General features: G+C 46.6%; 2 protein-coding genes across 2 annotated transcripts in view; one reads left to right on the top strand and one right to left on the bottom strand.

Annotated features, from left to right (window-relative positions):
- LOC119465794 (caveolin-1-like) overlaps positions 1-1,388 on the bottom strand; it is a 94,102-nt gene extending 92,714 nt beyond the window's left edge. Inside the window, exon 1 of the mRNA XM_037726246.2 lies at positions 1,248-1,388. The gene's annotated coding sequence lies outside the window, so the exon portion shown is untranslated. The remainder of the gene's footprint in view (positions 1-1,247) is intronic.
- A 5,182-nt stretch (positions 1,389-6,570) lies between these two features.
- On the top strand, positions 6,571-24,059 carry LOC119465795 (ubiquitin-conjugating enzyme E2 N). Its single transcript, XM_037726247.2, has 5 exons — positions 6,571-6,716; positions 7,262-7,363; positions 9,210-9,354; positions 13,438-13,578; positions 23,027-24,059. Exons 1-5 carry the CDS (start codon positions 6,687-6,689, stop codon positions 23,062-23,064), a joined length of 456 nt encoding a protein of 151 aa, XP_037582175.1. The 5' UTR covers positions 6,571-6,686; the 3' UTR covers positions 23,065-24,059.
- The last annotated feature ends 213 nt before the right edge of the window (positions 24,060-24,272 follow it).

Consider the following 24,272-nt stretch of genomic DNA (forward strand, 5'->3'; position numbering starts at 1 on the left):
CGATTCAATTCGACAAATTTATAGGACGAATGAACAACGTGCTTTCACATTTGGGCCGAAGCTAAGTGCCGAACAAAAGTAAACAATGTCGCAATAAATAAGCCTGAAACAAAACTGTCTGTTCACCCAACAGTATGGGCGGGTACCACCCGCTTTATGTCACATTTTCCACATTGATGTCCGAAGCTGTGCACAATAACTTGATGTCACAAAAAGCGAATTGTATGGAGGGGCGTGGCAGGTGCTTGTAGGCTCTAAATAGCTTACAAGTAGGTCGTTATGAACGGAAGCTAAGCACCAGATAATCTTCACCAAGCCTGCTCACACGTTAATGCATAAACATGTGACATCTACGAGCACTGACAATCATTCAAACACGTTCATACCCACAGAAGCGAAGTTGTCTTATTGGTGCGATTCAGGTAAACATTTGTCCAGCGCATTTTTAGGAATGATTTCTGAAAGGATTATCTCTGGAAAGGAATTCAAAATAGACTAAGCAGAAGCTGCTTGCAAGAGAAGCCGACTTTTGCGGTGGTAGTTGATTTTATGTTTTCTTTGGCACTGAAATCATACTTCTACCAGCCACCATTGCCAAATTTGCTTTTCCGGGAAGGGTGTGTTTAGGACGACGTTTTTCGATAACGCGTCAACACTTGATTAATCATCAGGGAGAACTTCCGTCTGTTTGTCGTCTGGAGGACCCTGTTGATGAAATTACGCTTGCATTCACCATTAAACGACAGGTAGGCGTACGGTTTATGAGGGGTTGTAACTAACTAAACGTTTGCTTAAGTTTACCGAGACATCGAAGAAAATAATTTATTTGCGCTTGCTGCTAACGTCGAAAAATTCTTCGAAACGCCTCTGGCTTTTGGGGCACGGGCGTAACGAAACACGTTGCCCTCGTCGGAGGCTCAAAACGCTCGCCCACCGACTAATCCATAAGTATCGGCATTGCGTGCCAAGAATTTATCGGAAGAACCTTTGGCATGCTTGTAAATGGCGCATACAAAGCGAGTCTTGCCTTTCAAGCACAGATATCGCGACTTCAGCCGTCGCATTTCCCGCCCGGCTCGGTTTGGTCGTCTGCTCCGCGCCGCCGGAACAGACGGAGCGCGCGCGCGGAAGCAGACGACGCCTCTCCTGCGGCTCCAGCGCAAACTCCGGCAACGTCGCTAACAGCGCAAAAATGTTCTCATCACCTAAACACATTCGCAGCAATGAAGTCGTAGTCGTTAACTCACCGGCTGCAATGGGTGATGCAGTTGCGCTCCTGTAACCTTCGTCGGGGTTCTCGTGGCAACGAGCAGGGGACAGCTTACAAAGCAACAACGTGCGCTCGACGTTCACGACTGCGAGTTCGCCCGTTTCCGAAAAGATGGCCCTGCGCCCGGGAGCCACCGGGACCAATCAGCGCGAGCCGGCGCCCCTCGACTAGCCAATGGGAGCGCTCCGCGCGCAGGCGGCTTTTTTGAGGAGGAGGGCGAGCGGACGGTCTCTCCCATTTTTGAATTCGGCTGGCTCTCTGCTCGCTCGCCTTGATCAGGCGCGTTGATTCACGCTTCGTTTTTAGCTTTCAATCTTCCGAACCATGGAGAAAGAAACATCTTTTCTTTTTTTCTTTTTGCTCCGTACTTTCAGCGTAGCAAGTCCTAGCTTGACGTTCAGACGCGTTGAATCACGCTTGTTCTTTGTTTGGCTATCAGTTTTCTGGGCGCACCGGGAGCTACGTATTCTCGCACGGGGGTTCAAAGCGCTCGGAGCAGTTACGAGGGCTCTGCCCTCCGAATGGCTTCACGAGGGCGATGCGCATGAACGCATCGCCACTCTTCTGAAAAATTTATTACACATTGGGAGTAAAAAGAGATGTGTATGGTACACGTGGGACCACAGCGTGAAATGCAGTGGTAAATAGAGTGATTTCCTCCGCCATAATACAAGGAAAACGAATAATGACACAGAAAGGGGTAATCGCAAACATCATCACTCTCATTATGAAGGAGTAATACTAAACCAGTCACATCAATGAGAATTTGAGGGGGGGGGGGGGGGGGCAATGAATGTGTACGCGTACGGACATGTTCCAAGCAGACGACATTTAAGCACTGAATAAGAAATGTGACACAGCTAGTTTCAGGTCAAGACACCTGGAGAGTGTGTCCGCATCTGCTGTATTCTTTTGTCACTCGGGAGAGAAAGCGAACGCTAGTTACGTTTCAGCAGTGCTAACCTTTTTTTTTTTTTTTTCCGGGGAAAGAACGATATCACTCAGTGTTCCTTAATTTCGGTTTCAACTAATCCCGAATCGAAGACTCGCGTGCCCTAAGTCAACAGCTATATACTAGGACAGTGTTCACTTATATAAATCCCAGAATCCGAGCCTGGAAACCTGGCCACACGAACCACCGAGCATGCAAGATACCTATACATGTTACGGAATTAAGTAATTGACTGTCATCGGACCATTAGTGGGACATTATCGTACCCCCAGGCTGGACCATGTAATCTGGATGACGTATCAAACATAATCTGGGTGTTATTCGATCCCCAAGCAAGCATATATAGCATTTCAATCAAGATACGAGTGTGAAAGTACCAATGTTTTATTTAGCAAAACTGTAATTACAAAAAGAGAAAGCAGGCAACGCAACACATGCACAGCTGTCCGCACCTCTAGAAGCTGGGAGTGAGTGATATTATCACAACACAACGGTCGACGTTCACTCGTCAGCCGAGCCGTCCACTCCTTTATCAATTCTTAGATCTACCGAAATGCCTTAAAAAGCCACGGGGCACATGGTGTTACTGGGAAGACGCGACGGCCTCAACGCCTTGAAGGCTCGACACACCAGCAAATTCTCTATATATAGACAGCTGTGTGCCGAGAAACGCACGGCACGCACACATTCACATGCTATCGCGAGTGTTGTCCGTATCTGCGACACTTTTTCAAAAGCGCCATCCCTGTAGGCTATCTGTCGGCTGGCTTCGTAGCCTGCGCTGGGGTGGTTAGCGTGGGGAGTCCGAGGATAGCACGGGGGGAGAAGTAAAGGGGTCCAATATGTTTGGGGCGTTGCCGCGTTTCCGGCAGCCGATAATTCCCAGAAGCGCGGGCTTTCAACCAGACAGGCGGTAATTATTTCGTCCCGGAGGAGCGAAGTCTTTCTCGACCGGCCGCGGCATGTCTTTCCGTTTGTACCGTAAGTTCACGCGTATATGATACCGACCCGACGAAAAAGGAGCGACGGACGATCAGAGGACAGTGAAGAAATTGAATTGAGTAAGTATTTACTGAAGAGAAGGATAGCTCGTGGTGTGATTCGTTGTCGTTGTTTTAAGGGGAAGGGGGTATTAATAGGATGGAGTTATATGCGCCTTTCTGTCACTGACCATGCAGTGTTCTCTACTGTCCCTTGTATATTTGTTTCTGACTGGTTTTGGAAACTGTAAAGTCAAAACAGACGTTTCAAGTCTGCTGTGCTGCTGTCACATTTGAAACAGGTTACTTCGGTTGCTGCTGCCGAGTATTCCGTATGCCGTATTCGGGCTGTATCTGATCACCACCTGTTGCGTGCGGGTACTTACAAAGGCGCACGCTGCGTGCATCTTCCGCAGTGATTTCAAGGTGGGGCCACGGGTGTACAGAGGGAATTTCTGTCGACGCCCACAGAGCATTTGTCGAAAAGGTCTTGAATTAACAACTACACGACAAAGAAAAGAAGAAGAAAGACGTGGATGCCACGCCCTGTGGGAATCGGTATAAGCGAAGCTTTCATTTGTGTTTATGAAGAACACTGTTCTATACTTGGCGATCATTCGCAAGTAGGGACCACGGACAGATTTTTCATAGGGAAATGCCTCGCTCAACCTAAATTCGTTGCTTTCAGTTGTGTTACGAAGGGAATCGCGGAGCTGACTAATGACAACGACGAATGACTACAATGGATTAAAGGGAAACTGAGACATCCACCCAAATGTAGCAATTTGCTACAATGGAAAACCAACCGGGTTCCTCGAAAGAAAGCCTCGCAGTTGAAGAAAAATTCGTCCTGGTCCGGGACTCGAACCCGGGACCACCGCCTTTCCGGGGCAGCCGCTCTACCATCTGTGCTAACCAGGCAGCTAGCCGATGGCAGGGCGAAGTCGAATTTGTCGACAACTCGAAGCAAAGGCAAGTATATGACGTAATAGTTCAGCGGAAATCCGCTAGGTGGAGATGAGTAATTAACGCGGATTTCCGCTGAACTATTACGTCACATGACTACAATGGGTACGACGGCGTGATGACGACATTACTTTCACTATGACTTACGCATTCGGCACGAGTCGCCTCGATTCGCACTATATATCCGGTGCCAGCGAATCATCCGAGGCTGTAGCCTGTAGCCAGCAAGAACGACAGCGGCAAGACGACGGGACGACGACATTACTTTCAGTACAACCAACGCCACCTAGATAGCGCAAGGCCTGTTCACTCCGATCCGTGACGTCATGCTATACCTGGCCCGAAATTTCCATTGCCAAGGCTGGCGTGACGAAAGCGGTGACGTCAAAATCACCGTGGCTTACTCGGGAGCACTGCCATTAGATTCTCTGGCAGTCGGGCCAGGTGCCACGACGTCATGGATCGGAGTGAACAGGCCTTGTGCCATCTAGGTGGTGTTGGTATAACCCACGTACTCGGCATGACATAAGCCAGCAGCAGCCGCGGAAATGTAGGAGAAATTATATTTTTTGCCCCACGCCGCATTCCGCGCTCGTGGTCTCCATCAGTCGCTTTGATTTTTTTTTCGGGGTAGAGGGGCGATGGGGGGAGACCACACCATGGTCCGAAAAGTGTACTAAACCTCCACCTTTGGTGGGAGTCGAACCCACGACATTTGGGGTTAATTAAGGAACAGTTAATTGAGGTAGGGTTGATAAGGCGCTCTAACCCGCGACCTTTGGTGAGAGTCGATCCCATGGCCTCTGGTGTTATTTAAGGCGAAGTTAATTAAGGTGGAGTTAATCATTTCGAACCCACGAACTTTGGTGGGAGTCGAACCGACGACCTTGCGTTGTGCGGACCTTGTGAGGAACACTGGTGGTCGCGTGACGTCACGCGCTTCCGCTGACGTCTCCGCACAAGTCACGTGACTCCGCCAGTGGCGCCACCGCACGTCGTCGCGCTGCTGCTGACGTGGCCGCAATGCTTTCGCATTCGTTCACGTAGGGATAACAAGTGCCCCTTGAATGTCTTGCTAGGGGGTAAGCACATGACCGGGGACGAGGAAAAGGGAGGGCGGGGGCGGCTGGGCAGAATGCATATTAAGTGTGAGGTTTCGGAAGGGGGGACGGGCACGTGCTCAGTGATGAACCTCCCTCCCCATCCCCACTCTGCTACGCCATCCTTGCGAGGTTACTGCGTTTGAACGAAGAGAACATTCCGTGGTTCTTCTTCGCCATTCAGGGTCCTTGGTGGACCGCTCACGATGGGAAAGGAGACATACAGTGCAGGAGTGACTTATCCGACATTCTGTGTGCGGAAGCATGCGTAATAAGGAGAGGAACATGAGGTATCTCCACGTTTCCGATGTTACTGCCGTTCTGAGTTTAAGAAGAATTAAAAAAAAAAAAAAAAAAAAAAACTTACCCCCAGCAACACGACGTTCTCCTTAGGCTATTCAGTGCTGTATCGGCGCTCTCATCGGCTAGGCCGTCCCTTCGAAGTGCGAATAATGCTCGGAACCATAATTGAAGATGGTCGACTGGGCCGACCCGAAGTTTTAACTCTTGACCGAAGTAAAAAACGGACAAATTTTGACAAAATCGCGCGCCAGTTTCTTCCCCTACATACCGCGCGTCCCTTTTGGTTTGGTGGCGCCATCTATCGTGTAAAACATGAAAACGTTGTCGAAATCTTTTGCTTTAATTTGCTTCTTCCACCGTGAGACGAAGTTTCGATTTGGTTACATCCTTTAACGCCATATTTGATTGTAGTTCTATCTAGAAGACACTGTTTCGAAATTATAATTAAACAGATAATCTAACGTAAGGAAGACTTGTGATATACATATTTCACGAGTTTGAAAGAAAGCGCTTCGACTGTTAACCAGACACAAGAAAAATGCAACGCAGACACAGGACGATTGTGTGTGCAGCTTGTAGTGCGTTGAATTGACGTCCCGTTTCCATTTTATTGTAATTTTTTATTACTTTACTCCGTAAATACACTCTACGTCGCTCTCGCTACTTCAGTGCGCTTTGTTCTGAGCATCACATATCGTTGCATTTTTTCTCCGCACAACGGACATGTCCAGAACCCACCGTACGACCATTGGTGCCACAACCACCCAATTTCTGTACAACGACTGCGCTGGAATGCGAGCACGAGTTCTACCGCGGCCATAGTGCGACAAAACGCACGAGCGGAACCGCCCACTTCTAATACCTTCGGTTTCGATTTGGAATCTTTAAATATCAGAAAAAATAATAAATTATTATTATTACGTTTCATAAAATTTACAGCTTATGTGACGGAAAACAAGAAAGAAGCACTTATAAGGAAGAAAAAAAAAGAGCCGACGTACGGAGCTGCGGCTCATGGGCGTCAGCGAGCGGTGATGTTCGCCGTATGAGAGTGCTAGGCGCTGTGCTTTCTTTGTTCCCTCCTTGGGTAAAATAATTGTAGTAATTTCAGCACAATGTCTGGATTACCGAGGAGAATCATCAAGGTAAATAGGCGCAAGTCCATCGGCGAGCGAGGACACCTCGCGCGCTCACTGAACGTTGCCTCGCCAACGCCGGTGCTGTGGGCCATGGAGCCTTGCCAGTATGACGTTGACATTAGGCCTTACTTTGGATAGCCGGCTTTTGGGAACTCGGGCCGCTAAACGCCCGCTCGCGAGCAGCGGTGCCGGAAAAGCGTGCGAGCGTCAGTCGCTTCAAACGATGTCGAGCACCGTTCTGGCGTCCGCTAGACGCGCAACGACCGTTGCTGGGGAAGCCGAAAGCAAGTCCGGTTTAAGCCGTCATGGGCGGAGTGCAATTACTTGCGATTCGAGCAAGTTCCCCGGCAGGCATGCACGGAAAGAACGATTGTGATCGCGCCACTCTCCGTGGCCCCGCGAACGGACAAACCCAGCTTGCCTAAACGTTGCGTGTTGCGTCTTGTGTGCACTTCGGGTGCGACAGTTTTGTTTTGGGTGCTCGTGGTCGAGATCGCGATCCGGTGGCGGTTTGCTCTCTGACCAAGCTCCGTTCGCTACCTCGTTTGCAGGAAACGCAGCGCCTCATGGCCGAACCAGTACCGGGTATTAGTGCAATTCCAGATGAACAGAACGCCAGGTACTTTCACGTCGTCGTAGCCGGTCCTGAAGGGGTAAGTGCGCCGGTCATCTTTACGAAACCTTGACCTCCGAGCGTCGGACGTTCCCCCTCTTCAACGAAAAAAAAAAAAAAAAGAGTGGGCGATGCCACTGTCTGCAGCAAACCATAGTCGGGCTGTAAACAGAAGCTCGTAAACTGCACCGAAGTTATTCTAGGCCTTCTACTGGTTGCGTCTCGCAATGGGAGGAACTTTCCTTATTATTATTTTTTTTTTCTGGAACGTTCGGTGACTTTAGCCTCAGCGGTCATCGTACCGTTGCATACTCTGGATAATAAAGGATCGGCAGAATGCTATGCTGAGAGATAACCTGGCTTATAGCATTATGCAACCTATGACCTGCCCGTGCCGTGTCGAAATTTTTTGCCAAAATTTTACCCGTAATATTACTCTTTACAGGCGCTTCAGACGTAATAATGTGCTTGTATGTCAATTCATGCGACACTAAAGTGGCCGGAAATTATAAATGCAAAGTATGAAGCTATACTAGTCATAATGCCCTCTTGCAGTTTATTTAGTACAGACATAGTCAAACACGAGTTTCACGTTTCGGTCTCCATACAAAAACATCGTTCACTAAGCAGTAAAGGAACATCGTTACAGCTGAAACTGCTTGTGTACTCTTGCACATGTGACGAAGTGACTTCGCATAGATGGGGTGAAGATTGCCATCCATTCTGTTAAGGGTTAAGGTTATCACTCATCAAACTACTGACAAAATGCATAACAGAATGGATGGCAATCTTGATCCCATCTATGCGAAGTCACATATACAAGAGTTGACAAGTTGTTTCAGCTGTGACCGTTTTCCTTTGCTGCGTTGTGAACAAGGTTCTCGTGCGGGCACCAAAACGTCAAATTCGGCATTGTGTTCGTCAGTGACAAGATTTATAGTTGCTGTACTATGAATTTACCTAGCAAGATGGTTCTCCCATCAAACCTTTGGTTCTACTCTTGCTGTTTCCAGACCTGTAAAGGTCGCACAGTGTGCAACTTTGCATACTGCTATATCCAAAAATGTTACATAGGGTTTCATGGAAAGCCACACAGTGTGTTCTGTGATGTACTGTGCAAAAAGGTTTTTGGTGATAAGGCAGTGTCTTTTATGGGAGTGGGTATTTTACCGCAGTGGTTATCATGTTTATATGGTAACCTCGCATAACTAGAAGCCAGCTTCGGAAGCAGCTTCTGCTGTTGACGATGGTGGCTATGTACAATTCGTAGCGTGTGAGCATTGTTTTAACCAAACTGGCTGTATGCGATGTATGTTGGTGTGGTAGAGTCTGCATGCTTTTCAAGTTCACTGTAATACACTCACATTGCTTACAAGGTGGACATGTATTTTCACTTCCATTAACCCTTTCTGTTCCACTGGAAAATACAAAGTGTACTAAATTTTTCAGATATTTCTAGGTGGCTTAAAATTTAAAGTTACTTTAGATCCCATTACCTGTGCAATGATAGGTGCATTTATTGGATCCCATTTGCTAGAACATTGCTGGTTGCTGTATTCAGTGTAGACCTAAAATTTGTGGTATTGACGTTGGCTGAAACGAAACGAGCTATCACTGAAATTTTTTGCCACTATATTAAGCACTTCATGGTTTGAAACGTTTAGACAACCTCTGCACAGGTATGTGAAGCTACTACAGAGGTTACAAGGTTACTTTCAGGCCACAAGCCACTGACATGTAGGCACCAGGAATCGAAATAATCCTTAATTCATGTAAAAATTGATCAAGATATGGCCCTCTCTTGCTTTACCCTTCTGTCTTGTCTGTGGCTTCCAGCGCTTGCCACTTTAGTTCCCTGCTAATTCAAATTTTCTGTTTGCTTGCAGTCACCGTTTGAAGGAGGGGTGTTTAAATTGGAGCTGTTTCTTCCCGAAGAGTACCCGATGCTTGCTCCCAAAGTGCGCTTCATGACGAAGATCTACCACCCCAACATAGACAAGCTAGGTCGCATATGTCTGGACATCCTTAAAGGTGGGAACTTGGCAACGTTTGTCAGACACAAAGCACTCAAAGAAGCTTCATTTAATAAAGGCCACATTTAGGAAGTTGGCCGCCTGCAGCAAAAACACGGCGAACAGAGGTCACTTTCTGTCGATTTCAAATAGGCCACATGGATGGCACACACTTTATCTCTTAACAGTGATCCTCCTGTCTGTGGGAAATGTGGCAAGACACTAGCTGTGCTCCACGTCTTGCTTGAATGTCGGGAAGTAGAAGAGCAAGGGAAAAAAAAAGCATTTTCCTTTAGCATACAGACGACGTATCCCATTACACCTGGCATTGTTCTCTCGGCAAAGACCCGCTCTTTCACAGGAAATCAGTGTTAGGCTTTTAAATGACGTTCGTTTACTTAATGTTATACACCAGAGCGATCCGTAGCATGACCTCTCAGTGGAGGCCTATGCTGCGGTATTAGTATCTGCTGCAGCACACGCCTCCAGGCCCTTTCGCACAAGGGTCCTGGGGAGGCAGTAGTGCTGTTTGGAAATTATCAATAAACGAGTGTTTTAAATTTGTCATTTATATAGATAGCGCACCTCACTGTAGTCATTGTCATAGTGTTATTGCAGGTACATGTGTTATGCATCTATACAGTGACCAGTTTTAGGCCTCTATACAGCCACGATACAACTACTTAACGCTATTCATCTATCGATCACTCTATACCATTTCTTGGCGCTCTTTGGCCCTTTTGCCACTAAATGCTATTCATCATCAAAGGTGGGAACAGCTTCCTTTGACGTTTCAGTTTGCATCCAGAAAGTTCTCAAAACCTTTGTCTGTCTTGGCAAGCTGTGCAATGCCAGCACACACGCTGCATTTAAGTGACTATAGCATTGCTTCTTTTGGCGTTTCATGCGAAGTGCAAACTATACGCGTGGCTGTGGGTCTGAACTCTCATCAACTCCGTGCAGTCCAGCCAAAGGTACGGGTTTCATCAGCAGGCACAGGGGGAAGGATCGATTGACACTGCCAATCCCCCTCTGTCCGAGACTAGTTTGGAAAAGATTGTAAGGGGATTACCAGCACAAGGTCACCATAAGGTCATTACAGGTGTATTGCCAAGTGTATCGCAACAAAATTATGCAAACCCACAATGGAATCTGTGTAAAGTGGAGTTTTGTTAGACAGTAATTAAATACTACGCAACTAATTGCGATGCATACAATTTTCCACAGCCTTCATTTTCATCCTATGCAACATGTTATCTCATGCAGTATTTGTTTACGCACCACGTAGATCACAACAATTATCTCATGCACTGCACGGTCAAAACCTCGTTAAACGAAGAAGCATTGGACACAAGGATACCTACCTTACCGCCGCTATTCTTATAAGCATATGTACACGCCGAGATCAGTGGAAGACATTTTAGATTTACCTTGTTATATCAAATAATTCATTTTATCAGTGTTCGTGATATGGGGGTTCAACTGTATATGTTTATGCACTACACCGTTCACAGGCTATGCAAAATGCAAAAAAAAAGCCTATTTAGGCGGATGCACACTGAGACATCGGTGTACCGATATCACGAGGTCGCAGGGAATGTTTGTTGATCCGCGTGGAAGGTAGAATTATGAGGGGGGAGGCGTAACCACAGAGAAGGAGAACTCTTATGCAGTGGTGGAACTGTTGCTACATTGTACCAAAACTGCTACAAAAGTGCAAAATCTGGTACTTGCTGCTACAAAAGCCCGATTTTGGGGAAAATTGCACCGTGTTTGCACCATAAGGGCTCCCGGAGTGTTCTCTATAGGTCTGGTGGTAGGATTTGTGAAAACAAAACTGCAACTTGCACTTTGCGTTCGTGTGTGTGGGGTGGCACGTCAGTGCGTCCGGTTACGAATTGGAATCTGTTATGGTTGCTGGGCCTGTGTCAGAAAAGCGACAAGCAAGCAAAGTGGGCTGTCGTTTTGTTCGTTTGTTTGAGAAAAATATTCTGGCTTGGTGCTACAAGCTATTATGTATCTGCTGCTCAGCACCTGCTTTCTAGACTTTCGCTGGACAACACTGTACTCATAGACCGTAGGTGTGTATGCCCAAGCGGCTCCAAAGAACTTGGCAAAAAAAGTGCACGTAGTCATTCCAACTCATAAAGTGTCTTCCCTGATGGGCAAATTCAGCCTCGTCATGACTTAGTGTGGACGCTGCGCATGCGGCACATCTGGATGACTTCTGGCAGAACATTTTCCAGCTAAGGTTGGCTGGTGGGACGGGGAAGTACCCCTAGCTGTGTGCGTTAGTGAAAACTATTCCAAGCCTGTCACATGGAAATGGGAGCGTAGAGAGGGGCTTTGAAGAAAATAGGTGCATGATGCGAGAATGTGTCAGCGGTGTCCGCTAAAATGTACACCGCATGATAATATCGCATTCAGAAATGTTTGGGCGAGGTCAAAGAGCGATTTGCCTTTACGGTGTTGGGCTGCTGAGCATGCGATCGCGGGATCGAATCCCGGCCACGGCGGCCGCGTTTTGATGGGGGCAAAATGCAGAAAACGCGCATGTACTTAGCTTTAGGTGCACGTTAAAAAACCGCAGGTGGTCAAAATTAATCCGGAGTCCCCCACTACGGCATGTGTCATAATTAAATGGTATTTTTGGCACGTTAACCCAATAATTTGACTTTTTTTTTAGCGATTCGCCTTACTTGTTAAAGCAGTGTAGAGTTCGTGCAAACCACAGCTTTAACGACTGGAAAAGGAGGCTTCAGTACTTTCACGTGCAAGGAAAGTAGCACGATAGTCCTGTAAACTAGGCGCTTTAGCAGAAAAAGACAATCGGCAAAAGGAAATTAATTCATCCAAGCAGATGCTGATTAATGCGCAACTACTCTTGGCAAAGTAAATGAAGTCAAAATGCTTTCCTAAAATTGAGAGGGGTCAAGCCATCTTGCAGGAGGGACAGAAGAAGCTGTCGGAGGCTCGCACAAACCAGGAGGCATTTAAAAATAACACGGAAAATTATAGACCACACTAACTTGATAAAGCATCGAATGTTATTGCCCATTTATGTAGCGTTCTTGAAAACTTATCAGGGTGCATGTGTAAATAAATTTTTCTGTGTTCTGCCAGATATTAAACTTCATTGTTTTGCTTTTTATGGCGTTTTAGATCCAACTGAAAAGGTGTGGGGCCCCTCGGATTGTCACTTTCAGGGATACCTTAAATTTCGCGTGACAAGCACAGGAAGCATTGGCGTCCAAGAGCAGTGGTATTCTTGGCAGAGTGCCAAGCACACTATCTTATCACAGTGTGGAAATGCCACCGCCCGTGGACTCCTTTGGTGCTAGTCACGTGAAATATCGGGAAAATCAAAGTATCTTCGAAAGTGTTCGTCCAAGAACACGGCCCAAGTTTTTCAACATGTTGCTTGCACGCACATATCCACAAGGCCTTTGTACATTTATAATACTATGTGTATAAGGAGCCCTTATGCATAAGCCTTTGGCCTAGACAGTCCAAAGCCTTGATTTTCTAGCAATGCCTTTTATGCTACCCCCTTTCATGCTTTGTCAGTGGTCAGGGCAATGCTCTGCATGTATTATCAACGGGGTCGGCCATCCATATACGGTGGATGATAAGATTGGCACAGAACCGAGTGGAAGGCATTGCTGCAAAATCGCAGCCCCTATCTCGACCATTGTCATGCTGTCGCCGCAGATAAACGAAAGTAGTCAGTGCATGCACTGAACCTTGATTGGCGACTACTAGATCGACTAGGCTTCGCTAGTTTCGTTTTCGAGGTGGCGCCAGCGGCATGGCCGACGACCACGTCAGCGACTTACGAAAACAAAAATCGATATTCCTGCTTGACTGTGTGGCAAAATTAGTGCACATTCGTGCAGTCGGAGTCTGAATTGGGGCACGGTGCACTGTAAGGTGTCCGAAATTTTGCTCGCCCTTATACATTAAGTCTTTGTGGCCAGTGGCGGTATTGCGGAACTGTCCGAATAATCAAGCATGTCCAAATTATTGGTGACCAAGTATCGGTGGTGACTGCAGTTCATAATGGTGGCAAAATTCTCAACACGTGCATACTGTTGTATTTCAGACAAGTGGAGCCCAGCGCTGCAGATTCGCACGGTGCTGCTGTCTATCCAAGCTCTGCTCAGTGCCCCGAACCCCGACGACCCCTTGGCAAACGATGTGGCAGAGCAGTGGAAGGTCAACGAGGCAGAAGCCATCAGAACAGGTCTGTCCCGAGGGCTGGGGCCACAACCTGCCTCACCTGTCGCCGCCGTGTGGTGTGGTACTTTACCATACATTGCCAGATGCAGCGGAACCTCATTTTTACTTTCCTGTTGGTTACCTTTGCCTGGGTCTTATGCTCTGAAGCGCCGGTCCTGTTTAGTTTCCATAGGGTCATGTGTATCAGCTTCCCGTTCATTATGGTTCTCTTCCCAGTTACGTCCAAAAACTGCGCCAGATGTAAATTAGTGTGATTTGTGGCTGTGACTTCTCAGGAAAAGGGTTTAAGGATCAACCAAACTGCCAGGCAGCAATAATGGTCTTTAATGAGCGGATTTTCAATAGTTTGTTGGTTCCTATTCAACTTCGAATAAAGTTTTGTGTTAGTAGCTTGGTGCCTCATCAGGACTGCCGCCACAAGCATTATAAGATGTTATGTTTTCCCCGATCGTATGTTTTTTTGTTTTTTTTTTCTGTGGTGTCCCCGAAAATATATCAACAGGTGTCTACTGTATACCATATAATCCACTTTTAATGCAAGCATTTTTTCTATGAAAATGTGTCTGAAAGCTGCCTGCGCATAACAATCGTATACAAAACCAAAACAACATTCACGGCTTTTGCAGTAGCCTACATTGAGAGCAAGCTTTAGCACCATCATCATCACAAGGTGGCAACAGAAAAGTTTCCACGGGCAGTTTGCCGGCAGTGACACATCACACTCATTCAAAAGATGAGGTATTTCACGTGCTAAGCTAGCAGCACAAAATCTGCCTCATTTGTTTTTGTCCTTCGGGAGACTTCCATGGGTAGTACAAGCTAGCAAAGTGGTTAGTCAAGGCAAAGGCTGCCATCACATAGGAGATTGCCACGGAGTTGTTCAGGAAATGCGAGATATCAAATGCAGTGGACCACATGGAGGATGACATGTTTGGGTTTGGTCTAACTTCAAACCTGTAAAAACTGGATGTGTTCAGAAGTATGTTACAATCAGGTAATGACAGTAAGTCAACTGTGAGCATAGGTTGCTCCTGTTCCAACTCTGACTCCTGAGACAAAAAAAACAAATTTCTGAACCATGAGTTAGGACAAATTTATTTGGCACATCTAAGTCACAGCCCTGCTTGCTGTGGAAACCGTACACCGCATTACTACCTGCATCAGTTTGGCTGTAGTTTTAGCTGTCATTGCCATCTGTGCTGTCTTTTTGAAAGCTAGCCACTGCAGGCATCATTGAAACTGAAGTTCCTCGCAAACGCCTCATACTTATTTTGGCCAATATATATGCTGCGATACTTCGGCAATTGCGCCAGATTGTGCCAAGAGTGGTCCTTTGTGCCATCCTGCTCTAAACCGGCGTTCTAGCGGGAAACTGCATCAAGCCTGCTCCAGATGATACATAAGAACGAAAGTCTGCGTCCGTTGAAGCTGCCTCAAAATCAAAACCTAAAGTACACCGCCATAGTCGTCGTCATTATTGTGGAAGTCAGTGAAGTAGCCACAGTCGTATAGCTGATGCCGTCAGTTCTCCATTCGTTGTTTTGGTGCTTTTCTTGCATTTCTCTATGGAATATGTTCCAATGTGCTGCCGCTGTACTGTGTTTGTGCCCTTAGTGTTGCAGTTTGGCATTTATCGTATTAGCATGGCACGGAGCTCGCTCGAGGAGGATGTCGAATTAAAATGAAGTCTCGAATAATGTCCTCTCACATATTGTTTAGTGCAGTTGTTGGCAGTGCGACTTAAAAAAAATATCTTGTGTACGTACACTCAACTGCTGACATATAATTTGCTTTGCTTACGAGTGAGGACCTTCTTTGCAACTCTGCACGATCGGAAGAGCAGATTTCATGGTTGTAATTTAAACAGCCTTCACATGTTCCACGGCAGAATTAATGCAGGAGAGCTTGTAAACATCTGAAAAAACCTGTAGACATTGCGCATCATAGGGCGTGGTCTTGTTGACAGGCTCTAGTTTGCACTTTTGTTTGCTCGTTTGAAGCGCGTCAAAGACACACTGCTTATAGCATGCCTTAATTGTAAAAGCCGCTTGATCCATCTGACACATTTCTAGTATAACTCCTCAATCCTTCTTCCATGTGCAGAATGGGGCCCTTGGATTTGGGCTAGTAAATTGTCTAGAAGCCAAATTAGCCACTGCTAAGGTTGAATAGAAATTGTGTGCAAAGCCTGTTCCAAGTGAGTGCCACAGACAATACTTGACCCTTTGCATCTATGTTTACTCCTTTTCTGTATTCAGGATTCTTAATACAGTAGACTTCCGTTAATTCGATCCTGACTGTAGTTCCTGTTTTTTGCTCACACATTTATATAGGCCAAATCTTCTGTTATTTTGATCTGTAAATTTGTCTTTGCCAGATAACTCAAACTTGATTGGTCAGCATCCATGCGCCTGACCTCTAGGGTGACCCCATATATGACATTGATGGCTGCAGCATCTCTCTTCGTGGCGCTTAGGAACAGTGAATGCATTGAAGACACGCAACTTCCCCTCAATAACACCGATTTTCTGCCTACCTTCAATATATTTCCAAGTGATAAAAGCACCTCACAGAGAATTATTACTATATTTACCCAGTCCTAATGGGCACCTTTTCTTAAAATTTTACCCTCAGGGCCAATTGGCATTACAGAGGGGAGTGGGTTGTTACGCCACTTCTTGAAGCAATTTTGTCAAAGAGAACCTCCTGGCCTTTGCTAGGTGTAGCTGCAGCTACTGCTGTCTTGCCAAATAACCAGTTGTGTTGGTTCGCACTTTTCATCAGGCCGCAGACGCCAGAATGAAATGGGCAAATATAATAGTCACACCACTGACTTCCTTGTCGTACTTCTCACTGTGTACACTTCTCATCACATCACCGTGTTGACGTCTCGGAGTGTGCATTTGCATGTGTTGCTGTTTGCATTTTGTCATAGCTTGCGAACAGTGCAGTCTATAAACGCTGCATGACAATAAAGTGGCAACCTGTGCAGTGCATAAACAAAAACTTGCGCACATCCCATTTACTTTGCATTAAATTAGCCACCTCATGAGAGCATCGATTCACATGTATTTCAACATGTGCATTGGATCTGTGTAATTCCTTTGTAAGAAAATTGGTCCAAAAATTTTCTGTATGTTACAATTGGACAAAAAAATGTCCGCCTCCATTCCACCCTGTGAAAGTGGATATACAGCGAAGCTGTTGCCGACGTTACACAAGCGCCACCACCACAAGGCATCGCGCCGTAGAGATCAATGTAGCGTCCGCGACCTTGTTCACGCCCTTTCCGTTGGTGCTTTGACGCCGCAGTGCACGTTCGCGGCGTCCATACGCTTGCGTGTAATCCACTTTCACGAAGTGAACGTCAGTGTCATTTTTTCAAGTCTTGCCCTGATGTCCATAACGGTCGCAGCACACTCTGCGCGACCGGTGCAACGGACAGAGCGCCCACTTATGAATGACAGATACATCGTGTGCACACGTTCATCAAGTGCGCGCGAAGGTGTGCCGGAGTGCGGCATATATCCTATTTCTAGTAGACCCTCCGGAGGGCCTGGTGCAAGTGCGTTATTGAACTAATTCAATTTCTCAAAGTAAAGTGCATCACAAAATTTGTAAAGTACGACTTACACACAACCTGCATACATGATCGCATCGGATTGTAATTTGAACATACGAGAAAACATTATCTGTTACGGCGGAAACTCAAAATTACACTAGCTCTGGAGACTAAATTTTTCTTTGTCAACGCGATGGTGTACACGCATAGACGCAGAAAATTTTCTGGGGTAGCCATATACAGCTTCGCTGTTAAATTAAAACTGCATTTGCGTTGTTAGCAAGAGCCACCATCAGCATAAGCGTCATAGCGATTGTCATCCCAAGATGGTAGCAAAAGAAGTTTTTACATATGGTGGCAACAACAATGTGCTGCTTTTAGGCTTTATCATTACATGAGTTCATTCAAGAGATAAGTTGTTTTACATGCTAAGGTAGTGACAACAGAGTTGCAGAGCATGTTTTCGCATGCATGGCAGGACGAACTCGCAAAATTTCTAGTCTAAGCATGGGCCACCATCTCGTTAGCAATGGCGTCATATTGTAAGAAGCAAAGCACAACTTAGTGAATACTGCTCATTTGCTTAAACTGTTTTGTGCCAAATGAATTTGTGTTTCAGCGTCACACTTTAGTCATTGCTTATCCATAAGTTCGGCAGTCACTGTACACAATCATCGACTGGCTTTGCAGGGACCGCCTAAAAATAAGTACGGATGAGCCCGATAATGTATCTGCAGGCAAACAAGTGTCTTTATACCATAAATGGCCAGATAAGCTGTTCAACACGTTGCTGCACGCATATCTCATGCATGCGACTTGTTCAGTCTGTATTTTTAACATTGTCATGCTGTTGCTACCAGATAGACGAAAGTAAGCTCAATCCAGCGCACTAAATCTTGAACCCAACACGAACTCGACTTGAACACAAGTCAACTGCACTCTGACAACTTAGTGATCACGGGTTTCTTTGGAACAGTTGTTGCCTGGCACTACCCTCTTTTTATCATTTGGCTTATTGATGCTGACATTGAGGGTGTAGTTGGTGCCATTTGAAGCTGCTTGTCAATTAGTAGACAACAAAGTTACCTTAGACCATGTTGCTATAACTCTTTTTCTACCTGATTCACAAATATCAACACTGAAAAGCAGGTAGAAGTGCTCTAAAAAATTTGTTGTATCAGCCAAGGTGGCGAAAAATCTCGCGGGAATCGCGAAAGAGCGGTGTTTTTCAAGCCACGATATCTCCGAAACGGCGCAAACGCGCGCCGCCATCTTGGTCTCGTCGGAAACCGCATTTCTTTGTCTTCAAATTTGCCGCTTCAGCTATCTCCTCCATACAGAAACAAGCGCACAAAAAGCAAATAATTGAAGGTCGTTCCGGAGTCTCTCTGATTAGCCGCGCGCACCCGCCACGTGACTCCAGCGCGGTTTGCCAGTCTGGTGCTCGCTCCATGATGGCGTCGTCTGCTCTGCTCGATGCGGTCTCCTTGCGAGCTCTGGATAGTTTCCGTAATCTCGACAAGTGTCAAAACGGGCGCTACGCGGACATCACAGTAGCGTGACCGATCCCGCTTTTTGTGGACGTCTCAGACCCGCGGCTAAGCATTCCGAGCATCGGCGACGCGGACTTCGCGACCAAGCTTCGGGCACGGAATCCTCGGACACACGGCTAAGCCTTTTGCGCGTAGACATCTCCGACTCTGTGATCAAGCAAATCGCGTGCTGACTTCTCGGACCCTTGCCCAAGCATTTCGTGCATCGGCGCCTCCGACTGTGCGACTAGGCACATCGAGCATCGACTCCACGGACCCGCGGCTAGGCACTTCATGCGTTGGCACCTCAAGCGTTGACTCCTCGGCCAGCGCCTAGGCATTTCGCGCGTCGGCACCTCAGACTACGCGACTGAACTCATTGAGCATGTATTCCTCGTACCTGCGACCAGGCATTTCGTGCATCGACACCTCGAACTCGCGACTTACCACATCGCGCGCCGACTCTATTATCGTATTGCCACAATATCTTGTAACAATACCTATCATACCACCCCTTCATAAAGAGAACCTCATCATGAGTTCTGTTCACTATGCCACTTAGGCTGGCACAGACACCTGGCTGCAGAAGTGAGGCATGATACAAAAGTACAGGCTGGAAAGCACCTAGCAGCTGCATTGCTGCCTATCTATCAGTGGCTCTCCTAACCTCCATAGCCATTGTCAATGGAAGATGATTCAGAAGGCTGCTGAGAGCCTTCATTCAGTAACATGGTCGATTCTACCAAAAGAAAACAATGCCTCACTGACTGCACTAGAAACTGCTATCAATGAGGCAGTCTGCAGGTAGAATTCATGCCCACGTAAGAGTTTTACACCTCACTTGGTTTGAAACCCAGGCACCATGCTCTTTGTAGAGCAGTAGTAAAGAATGCCATACAAAAATGAAAAAGGCGGAACGAAAGGTGCACCAGATCAGAAGCAACATGTCCAAGAAGCCCCACATCACAAAACACATCAAAGATGACAAATTGTGGTGCATTTTAGAGAACTGAAGAGAAGGTGAAACTTTGAGAGCCGTTTTCTCAAAACTGTTCTTTTTTCCTTTCTGCTCAGTTTCTGGAGCTGATTTCTTCGTTACTGTTTAGCCTATTTTGATTGTTTTCTTTTTGTCACGTTCCTTGGACTGCAGTGCAGGTCGCGACAGTCTCGCATTTTTATCTTGACTTTTTATAAATTTATGGTGTGGCTATTCGTTCAATCCGAAAGTGTGCTTGGTGCGAAGGTAACTTGAACAATGACTACCAAAAAAATTTGTGTTGCGAAAAAAAAAAGTAAGACTGTCATGACTTTCAGCACGCATTGAGCTATGCAGTCAATACTCAACAAGCCTTCCATCATGTTTTTTAAGCTCCCCAGGCCCTCCAGAAAGTTCGAGAGAAAAATTCTGCTCAATAAAATGTTCTCAAGGTATCACTCTGAAACTTTCATGGAAGTATCAGGGAGACGTTCTAAACATTTGTGCCAATTTTCACCAAAATCCATGAAGAAATCAGGAAGTTGATTTTCAAAGCCACGTCCCCTCTTGATCCATAAAGGAACAAAAGTGGTACATGGTGAACATGTACGACAAACCGCAAATGCAGCCCCTTTTACAACTCAGCGGATTTATTTGGCTTGTTGTGCTGTTTAGGCTTGGTCAGCAACGACTTTCAGTTTCAAGGAAGCACCGGCAACATATTGAAACAAAAACATAGCACTTTCTGCTAATCTCGGCGACGAAATTAACACGAGATCATGCAGGCGGAGTCCAAATTATTGGTGTTGAATAATCAATCGGTGACTGCACTACCACCAGTGGCCTTGTGAAGCGGTGGGACAGTAAGCATGCTGACACCCAAGTTGATGGGATCACGAAATGCTTTTGTGCAGCCCTGTTGCTTGCAGAATGGCCTTCACACTTTAGATTTAGCAATACAGCTAGTCAAACCCACTTATAACAATCTGTCAGTTCTAACGACTACATTTCATCACATGTACGAATTTTCGACCCTGCCTATTGAAACTGCGTCCAGATATAACACATTTTCAAAAGCGCTTACTGTTACAACGAACATTTCAAACCTGGTCGCTGTAAAAAGAGGGTGCACACAAAGTTTCAAAGCATGGAAGCACGACCGAACTGGGCGCGCAGCAGCGCACCCCCCAGCTCCAGTCCGACTGCATCGAAGATCGACTGCCGAGATGAGCGAGCGCTGTGCACGGTTTTCAGAAGCTGCAAGTAAAGTCACTTGCTTTCAACCATGCTAGGGTAACCGTGCTTTCAAAGCATGTCTCCAGCGTGCTTCAGGACAAAGCAGTACAGCATATGGCGGCCGTGGCCTCTGATCTCCGAAGTCATGGCGGTGGCACACTAGTGTGGAGTGTGGTGCCTTGGTGGCGCTGCATGCGGTCTCGGAAGCTACAGCGGCGGCATTCTCATTTTTTGCACAGTTCTCCGCATGACACTGTGAGCACTACATTATGTACGCTATTTGGATGAATTCGAACCAACAGCTGCTCAAGCGTTGCTATCGATACTCATTGATAATACACGATGCACCGCTGCCACGCAAAGTTGCAAAGAGTTGGCTGTTACAGTTCGTTGGTGCTTTGTTTACATTCTTGTGTATAATGCTTTGCGATGGCACTGTATGTTTTGAAATTAGCAACTTTTTCGGCCTAAGCGACATAAACAAACAGCGTCGTGGCTCTAAGCATGCGTATGGCCAATGCTGCAGCCGTCACCTTTGCAAAATGCTGTCAAGCCGCAGTAGTTCCCACTTCCAGCCAACTAGAACGCATCACTGTCATATGCAGGATCCACTCAAGTCCCGTTAATGGTAAAATATATTACAGGCTCCCAAAGAAAAAAATGTCGGCGGAGGCGGTCATAGTTTCGAAATGGCAGGTGATCGGAACTGGCTGGGCACCGCTTGGAAGGAGCTGCGCCGCCGCATTTTTTTTTTTCTTTAGGTGATGTGTTTAATGGAAGCTTGCAGATAGATGCAGAAAAATAAAGGTTCTGAAATTCCTATTTTCGGACCCAAGTGGTGTCGAAATCGCAACTGCCGACACCAACTACAGTGTTGTTAATTTTTGCACATTTTGGTCCGTAACGAACTATTGATACAATGACCACTTCTCCCGGAACTATCAGGTTCGTTATACTGTATAGACCACTTATAACGTAACCGCTTATAGTGCAGGACCGGATATAATACGGTCTTTTCAGACTCCCGTTAATTTTCCCATAGCACTCCATGTATACGCATACCGCTTACAGTGCAGCCACGTGAGACGAAATACCGGTTATAATGCGGCTTCCACGGGAAAATCTCGCCGACAAGGGCGGCAGCGAGCACGCTTCTCAACAAGATGCGTGCTGCCGGCCGGCGTATGCATTATTCAATGCAATCAAACTCTCGTTAATTCGGACTTATTTGGCTGCACATCGGTTAATCCGGACTACTTTCGGAGCTCTGTGAGCGAGGATCGCTGCAAATGTGCAACGCAAAAGAGCAAGAACGGCGCTAGCGTCCAACAGAAACGAAGCGGCGGAGTCCGCATCGCCACAGCCATCAGTTGAAATCGCACGTGAATGACAGCAACGCCGGAACGCTTCGAGCCTATTTGTGTCTTTATAGCCGGAATTCTTGCGTTTACCGCCGCGTATAACATCGCGTTGGCCGCGGGCTTTCGTAACTGCGTAGTCGTCCGCGATCGCATCGATAGCGGCCGCGGTTTTCTCCGCAGCAGTTGCGGCGAACAGTAGTTTTCGTTTTTACTCAGCACGCGCATCGGCCGCGTGCCTGGAAAACTGCGTAGTCGCCATCGATGATCGCATAGATAGCGACCGCGGTTTCGACTGCAGTTGTTGCCACAAATGGTAGTTAATTCGTCCAGACTCGGTGCGTGCGTCGGGCGCGTGCCTTCAGCACCGCAAAGTCGCGGTTCGTAATCGTGTCGATAGCGGTCACGGTTTTTTCCGCAGCGGTTGCGGCAAAGAGTTGTTTCGTTTTGACTCTGTGCAAAGCTGTTGAGCTTGAAGATCACCGGCTACATCGCGATAGTACAAAGCGCGTCTATATGCTTGGTCTACATGTTTTGCATACGTGCAGTGCTTAAAAATTGTTGTTTTGGTTATAGTGTGGTACCGCTTATAGTGCAGATATTTGCGACTCCGGCGACTTACGTTATAAGCGGTCTACACTGTATATGGGTTCAACTGTATACCAGTGTCATGCAGGCATCTTGAAGGCCTTTTTCTCTCTAGTAATTTTTGTGGGATACTCTTGTCATCACTGCCGCAACTTTCACTCACAGCTGCTCCTTATTCTTCTCTTCCCGCTTTGTTTCAGCGAGAGAATGGACAAGGCAATACGCAATGGATGTCTGAGGCATAGCAAGAGGAGGTGGCAATGGCTGATGGCGACAATGCTTTGAGGAAGTGTTTTTTCTTAAAACTGCAACTTGAGAGGAACTAAGTACACAAACAAGAACCGAAGAAGAAGAAAAGGACACTGTCGCTGACGTGGCCCAAACATGGCACCGGCGCGGTGCTCCCCAGGGGGCCACGATTGTGTTTTTCCGCCACGTTTTTCATCATCCATCGCTCTTCTAGAGGGGGCTTGGCCAGACTGTGGGTGAAACTGGTGCAAGAGGCGGGGAAGGGCCGTCGTCGTCGTCGTCATCAGTGTGTCTCCGTTTCGAGCTCGTGCTCTGATAAGGAATTTTGACCCGGTCCTTTTATAATTTTTTTTTCTTTGACTTTTTTTTTCCCCCATCTCTCTCTACCCTGATTGAAATCCCACTTGCTCTCTCTCTCCTGACTCGTCTCCCTTTATCTCTTCTTTCTTTTATTTTGCCTTGAATTGCCGGTGTTTTCGTGAAACTGTGAATACAATCGTACGGTCGTGGCCTTGTAAATAATTGCCCCCCCACTTCTCGTTATTTTCTTAAGTGAATGACGGTTATGTTGATTGTGCTACTAGTGAATGAAATGGTGACTTATGATTGCCGCTGCAACTACCCCTGCACCCCGCCTTGCCTGGATGATGATGATGATACCTTGCTTATCTCCTCTTGCTCGAGTGTCCTTCCCGGCTCGTGCTTATTTTATTCCTTCTGTCTTGTGTTTGTGGTTCAGTTGAGACACGGATGACGACAGACGCCCAACTCTTCTCTGGATTACGACAACAGTGTGTGCTTGTGCGCAGTTGGGTTTTTTGCCACTTATTTTTTTTTTCTCTAGGGGGGAGGGGGGAGAGGGGGCCTGGGAGGGTGTATGAAGCTATACATGAAATGTGCACTTAGGAATCCATTATTATTAATTTTCCTTTTCAAAGGTCTTGTACAAAGTCTCAAAATAAATTTTTTTTCTTTTTAAAAATTGAACGGAGTCTGCTGTGTTCTTTTATTATTTACAGGGTTGGTACACCTCCTTAAAAACCATTAAATTTGGAAAGAGATTCAAGGGCCCTTAAACCTCCTTCAAAATAAATGTGCTCCTTGAATTCCTTGAAAACGGGTTATGGCTGACTTTTGACCATTCAAAGTAAGAAACTCGGCATAGGGGCTTTGCCATGGGCACTGTCTATCGGTAAA

This window comes from Dermacentor silvarum, chromosome 10, assembly GCF_013339745.2.
Source record: "Dermacentor silvarum isolate Dsil-2018 chromosome 10, BIME_Dsil_1.4, whole genome shotgun sequence".
Lineage (NCBI taxonomy): Eukaryota > Metazoa > Arthropoda > Arachnida > Ixodida > Ixodidae > Dermacentor > Dermacentor silvarum.

Excerpts from the sequence above, each read along its gene's own strand:
- LOC119465795 (XM_037726247.2), top strand. The coding sequence starts at position 6,687 with ATGTCTGGATTACCGAGGAGAATCATCAAG. Across the intron at positions 7,364-9,209 it reads TCGTAGCCGGTCCTGAAGGG|TCACCGTTTGAAGGAGGGGT; the intron begins GTAAGTGCGCCG and ends GTTTGCTTGCAG. Across the intron at positions 9,355-13,437 it reads ATGTCTGGACATCCTTAAAG|ACAAGTGGAGCCCAGCGCTG; the intron begins GTGGGAACTTGG and ends GTTGTATTTCAG.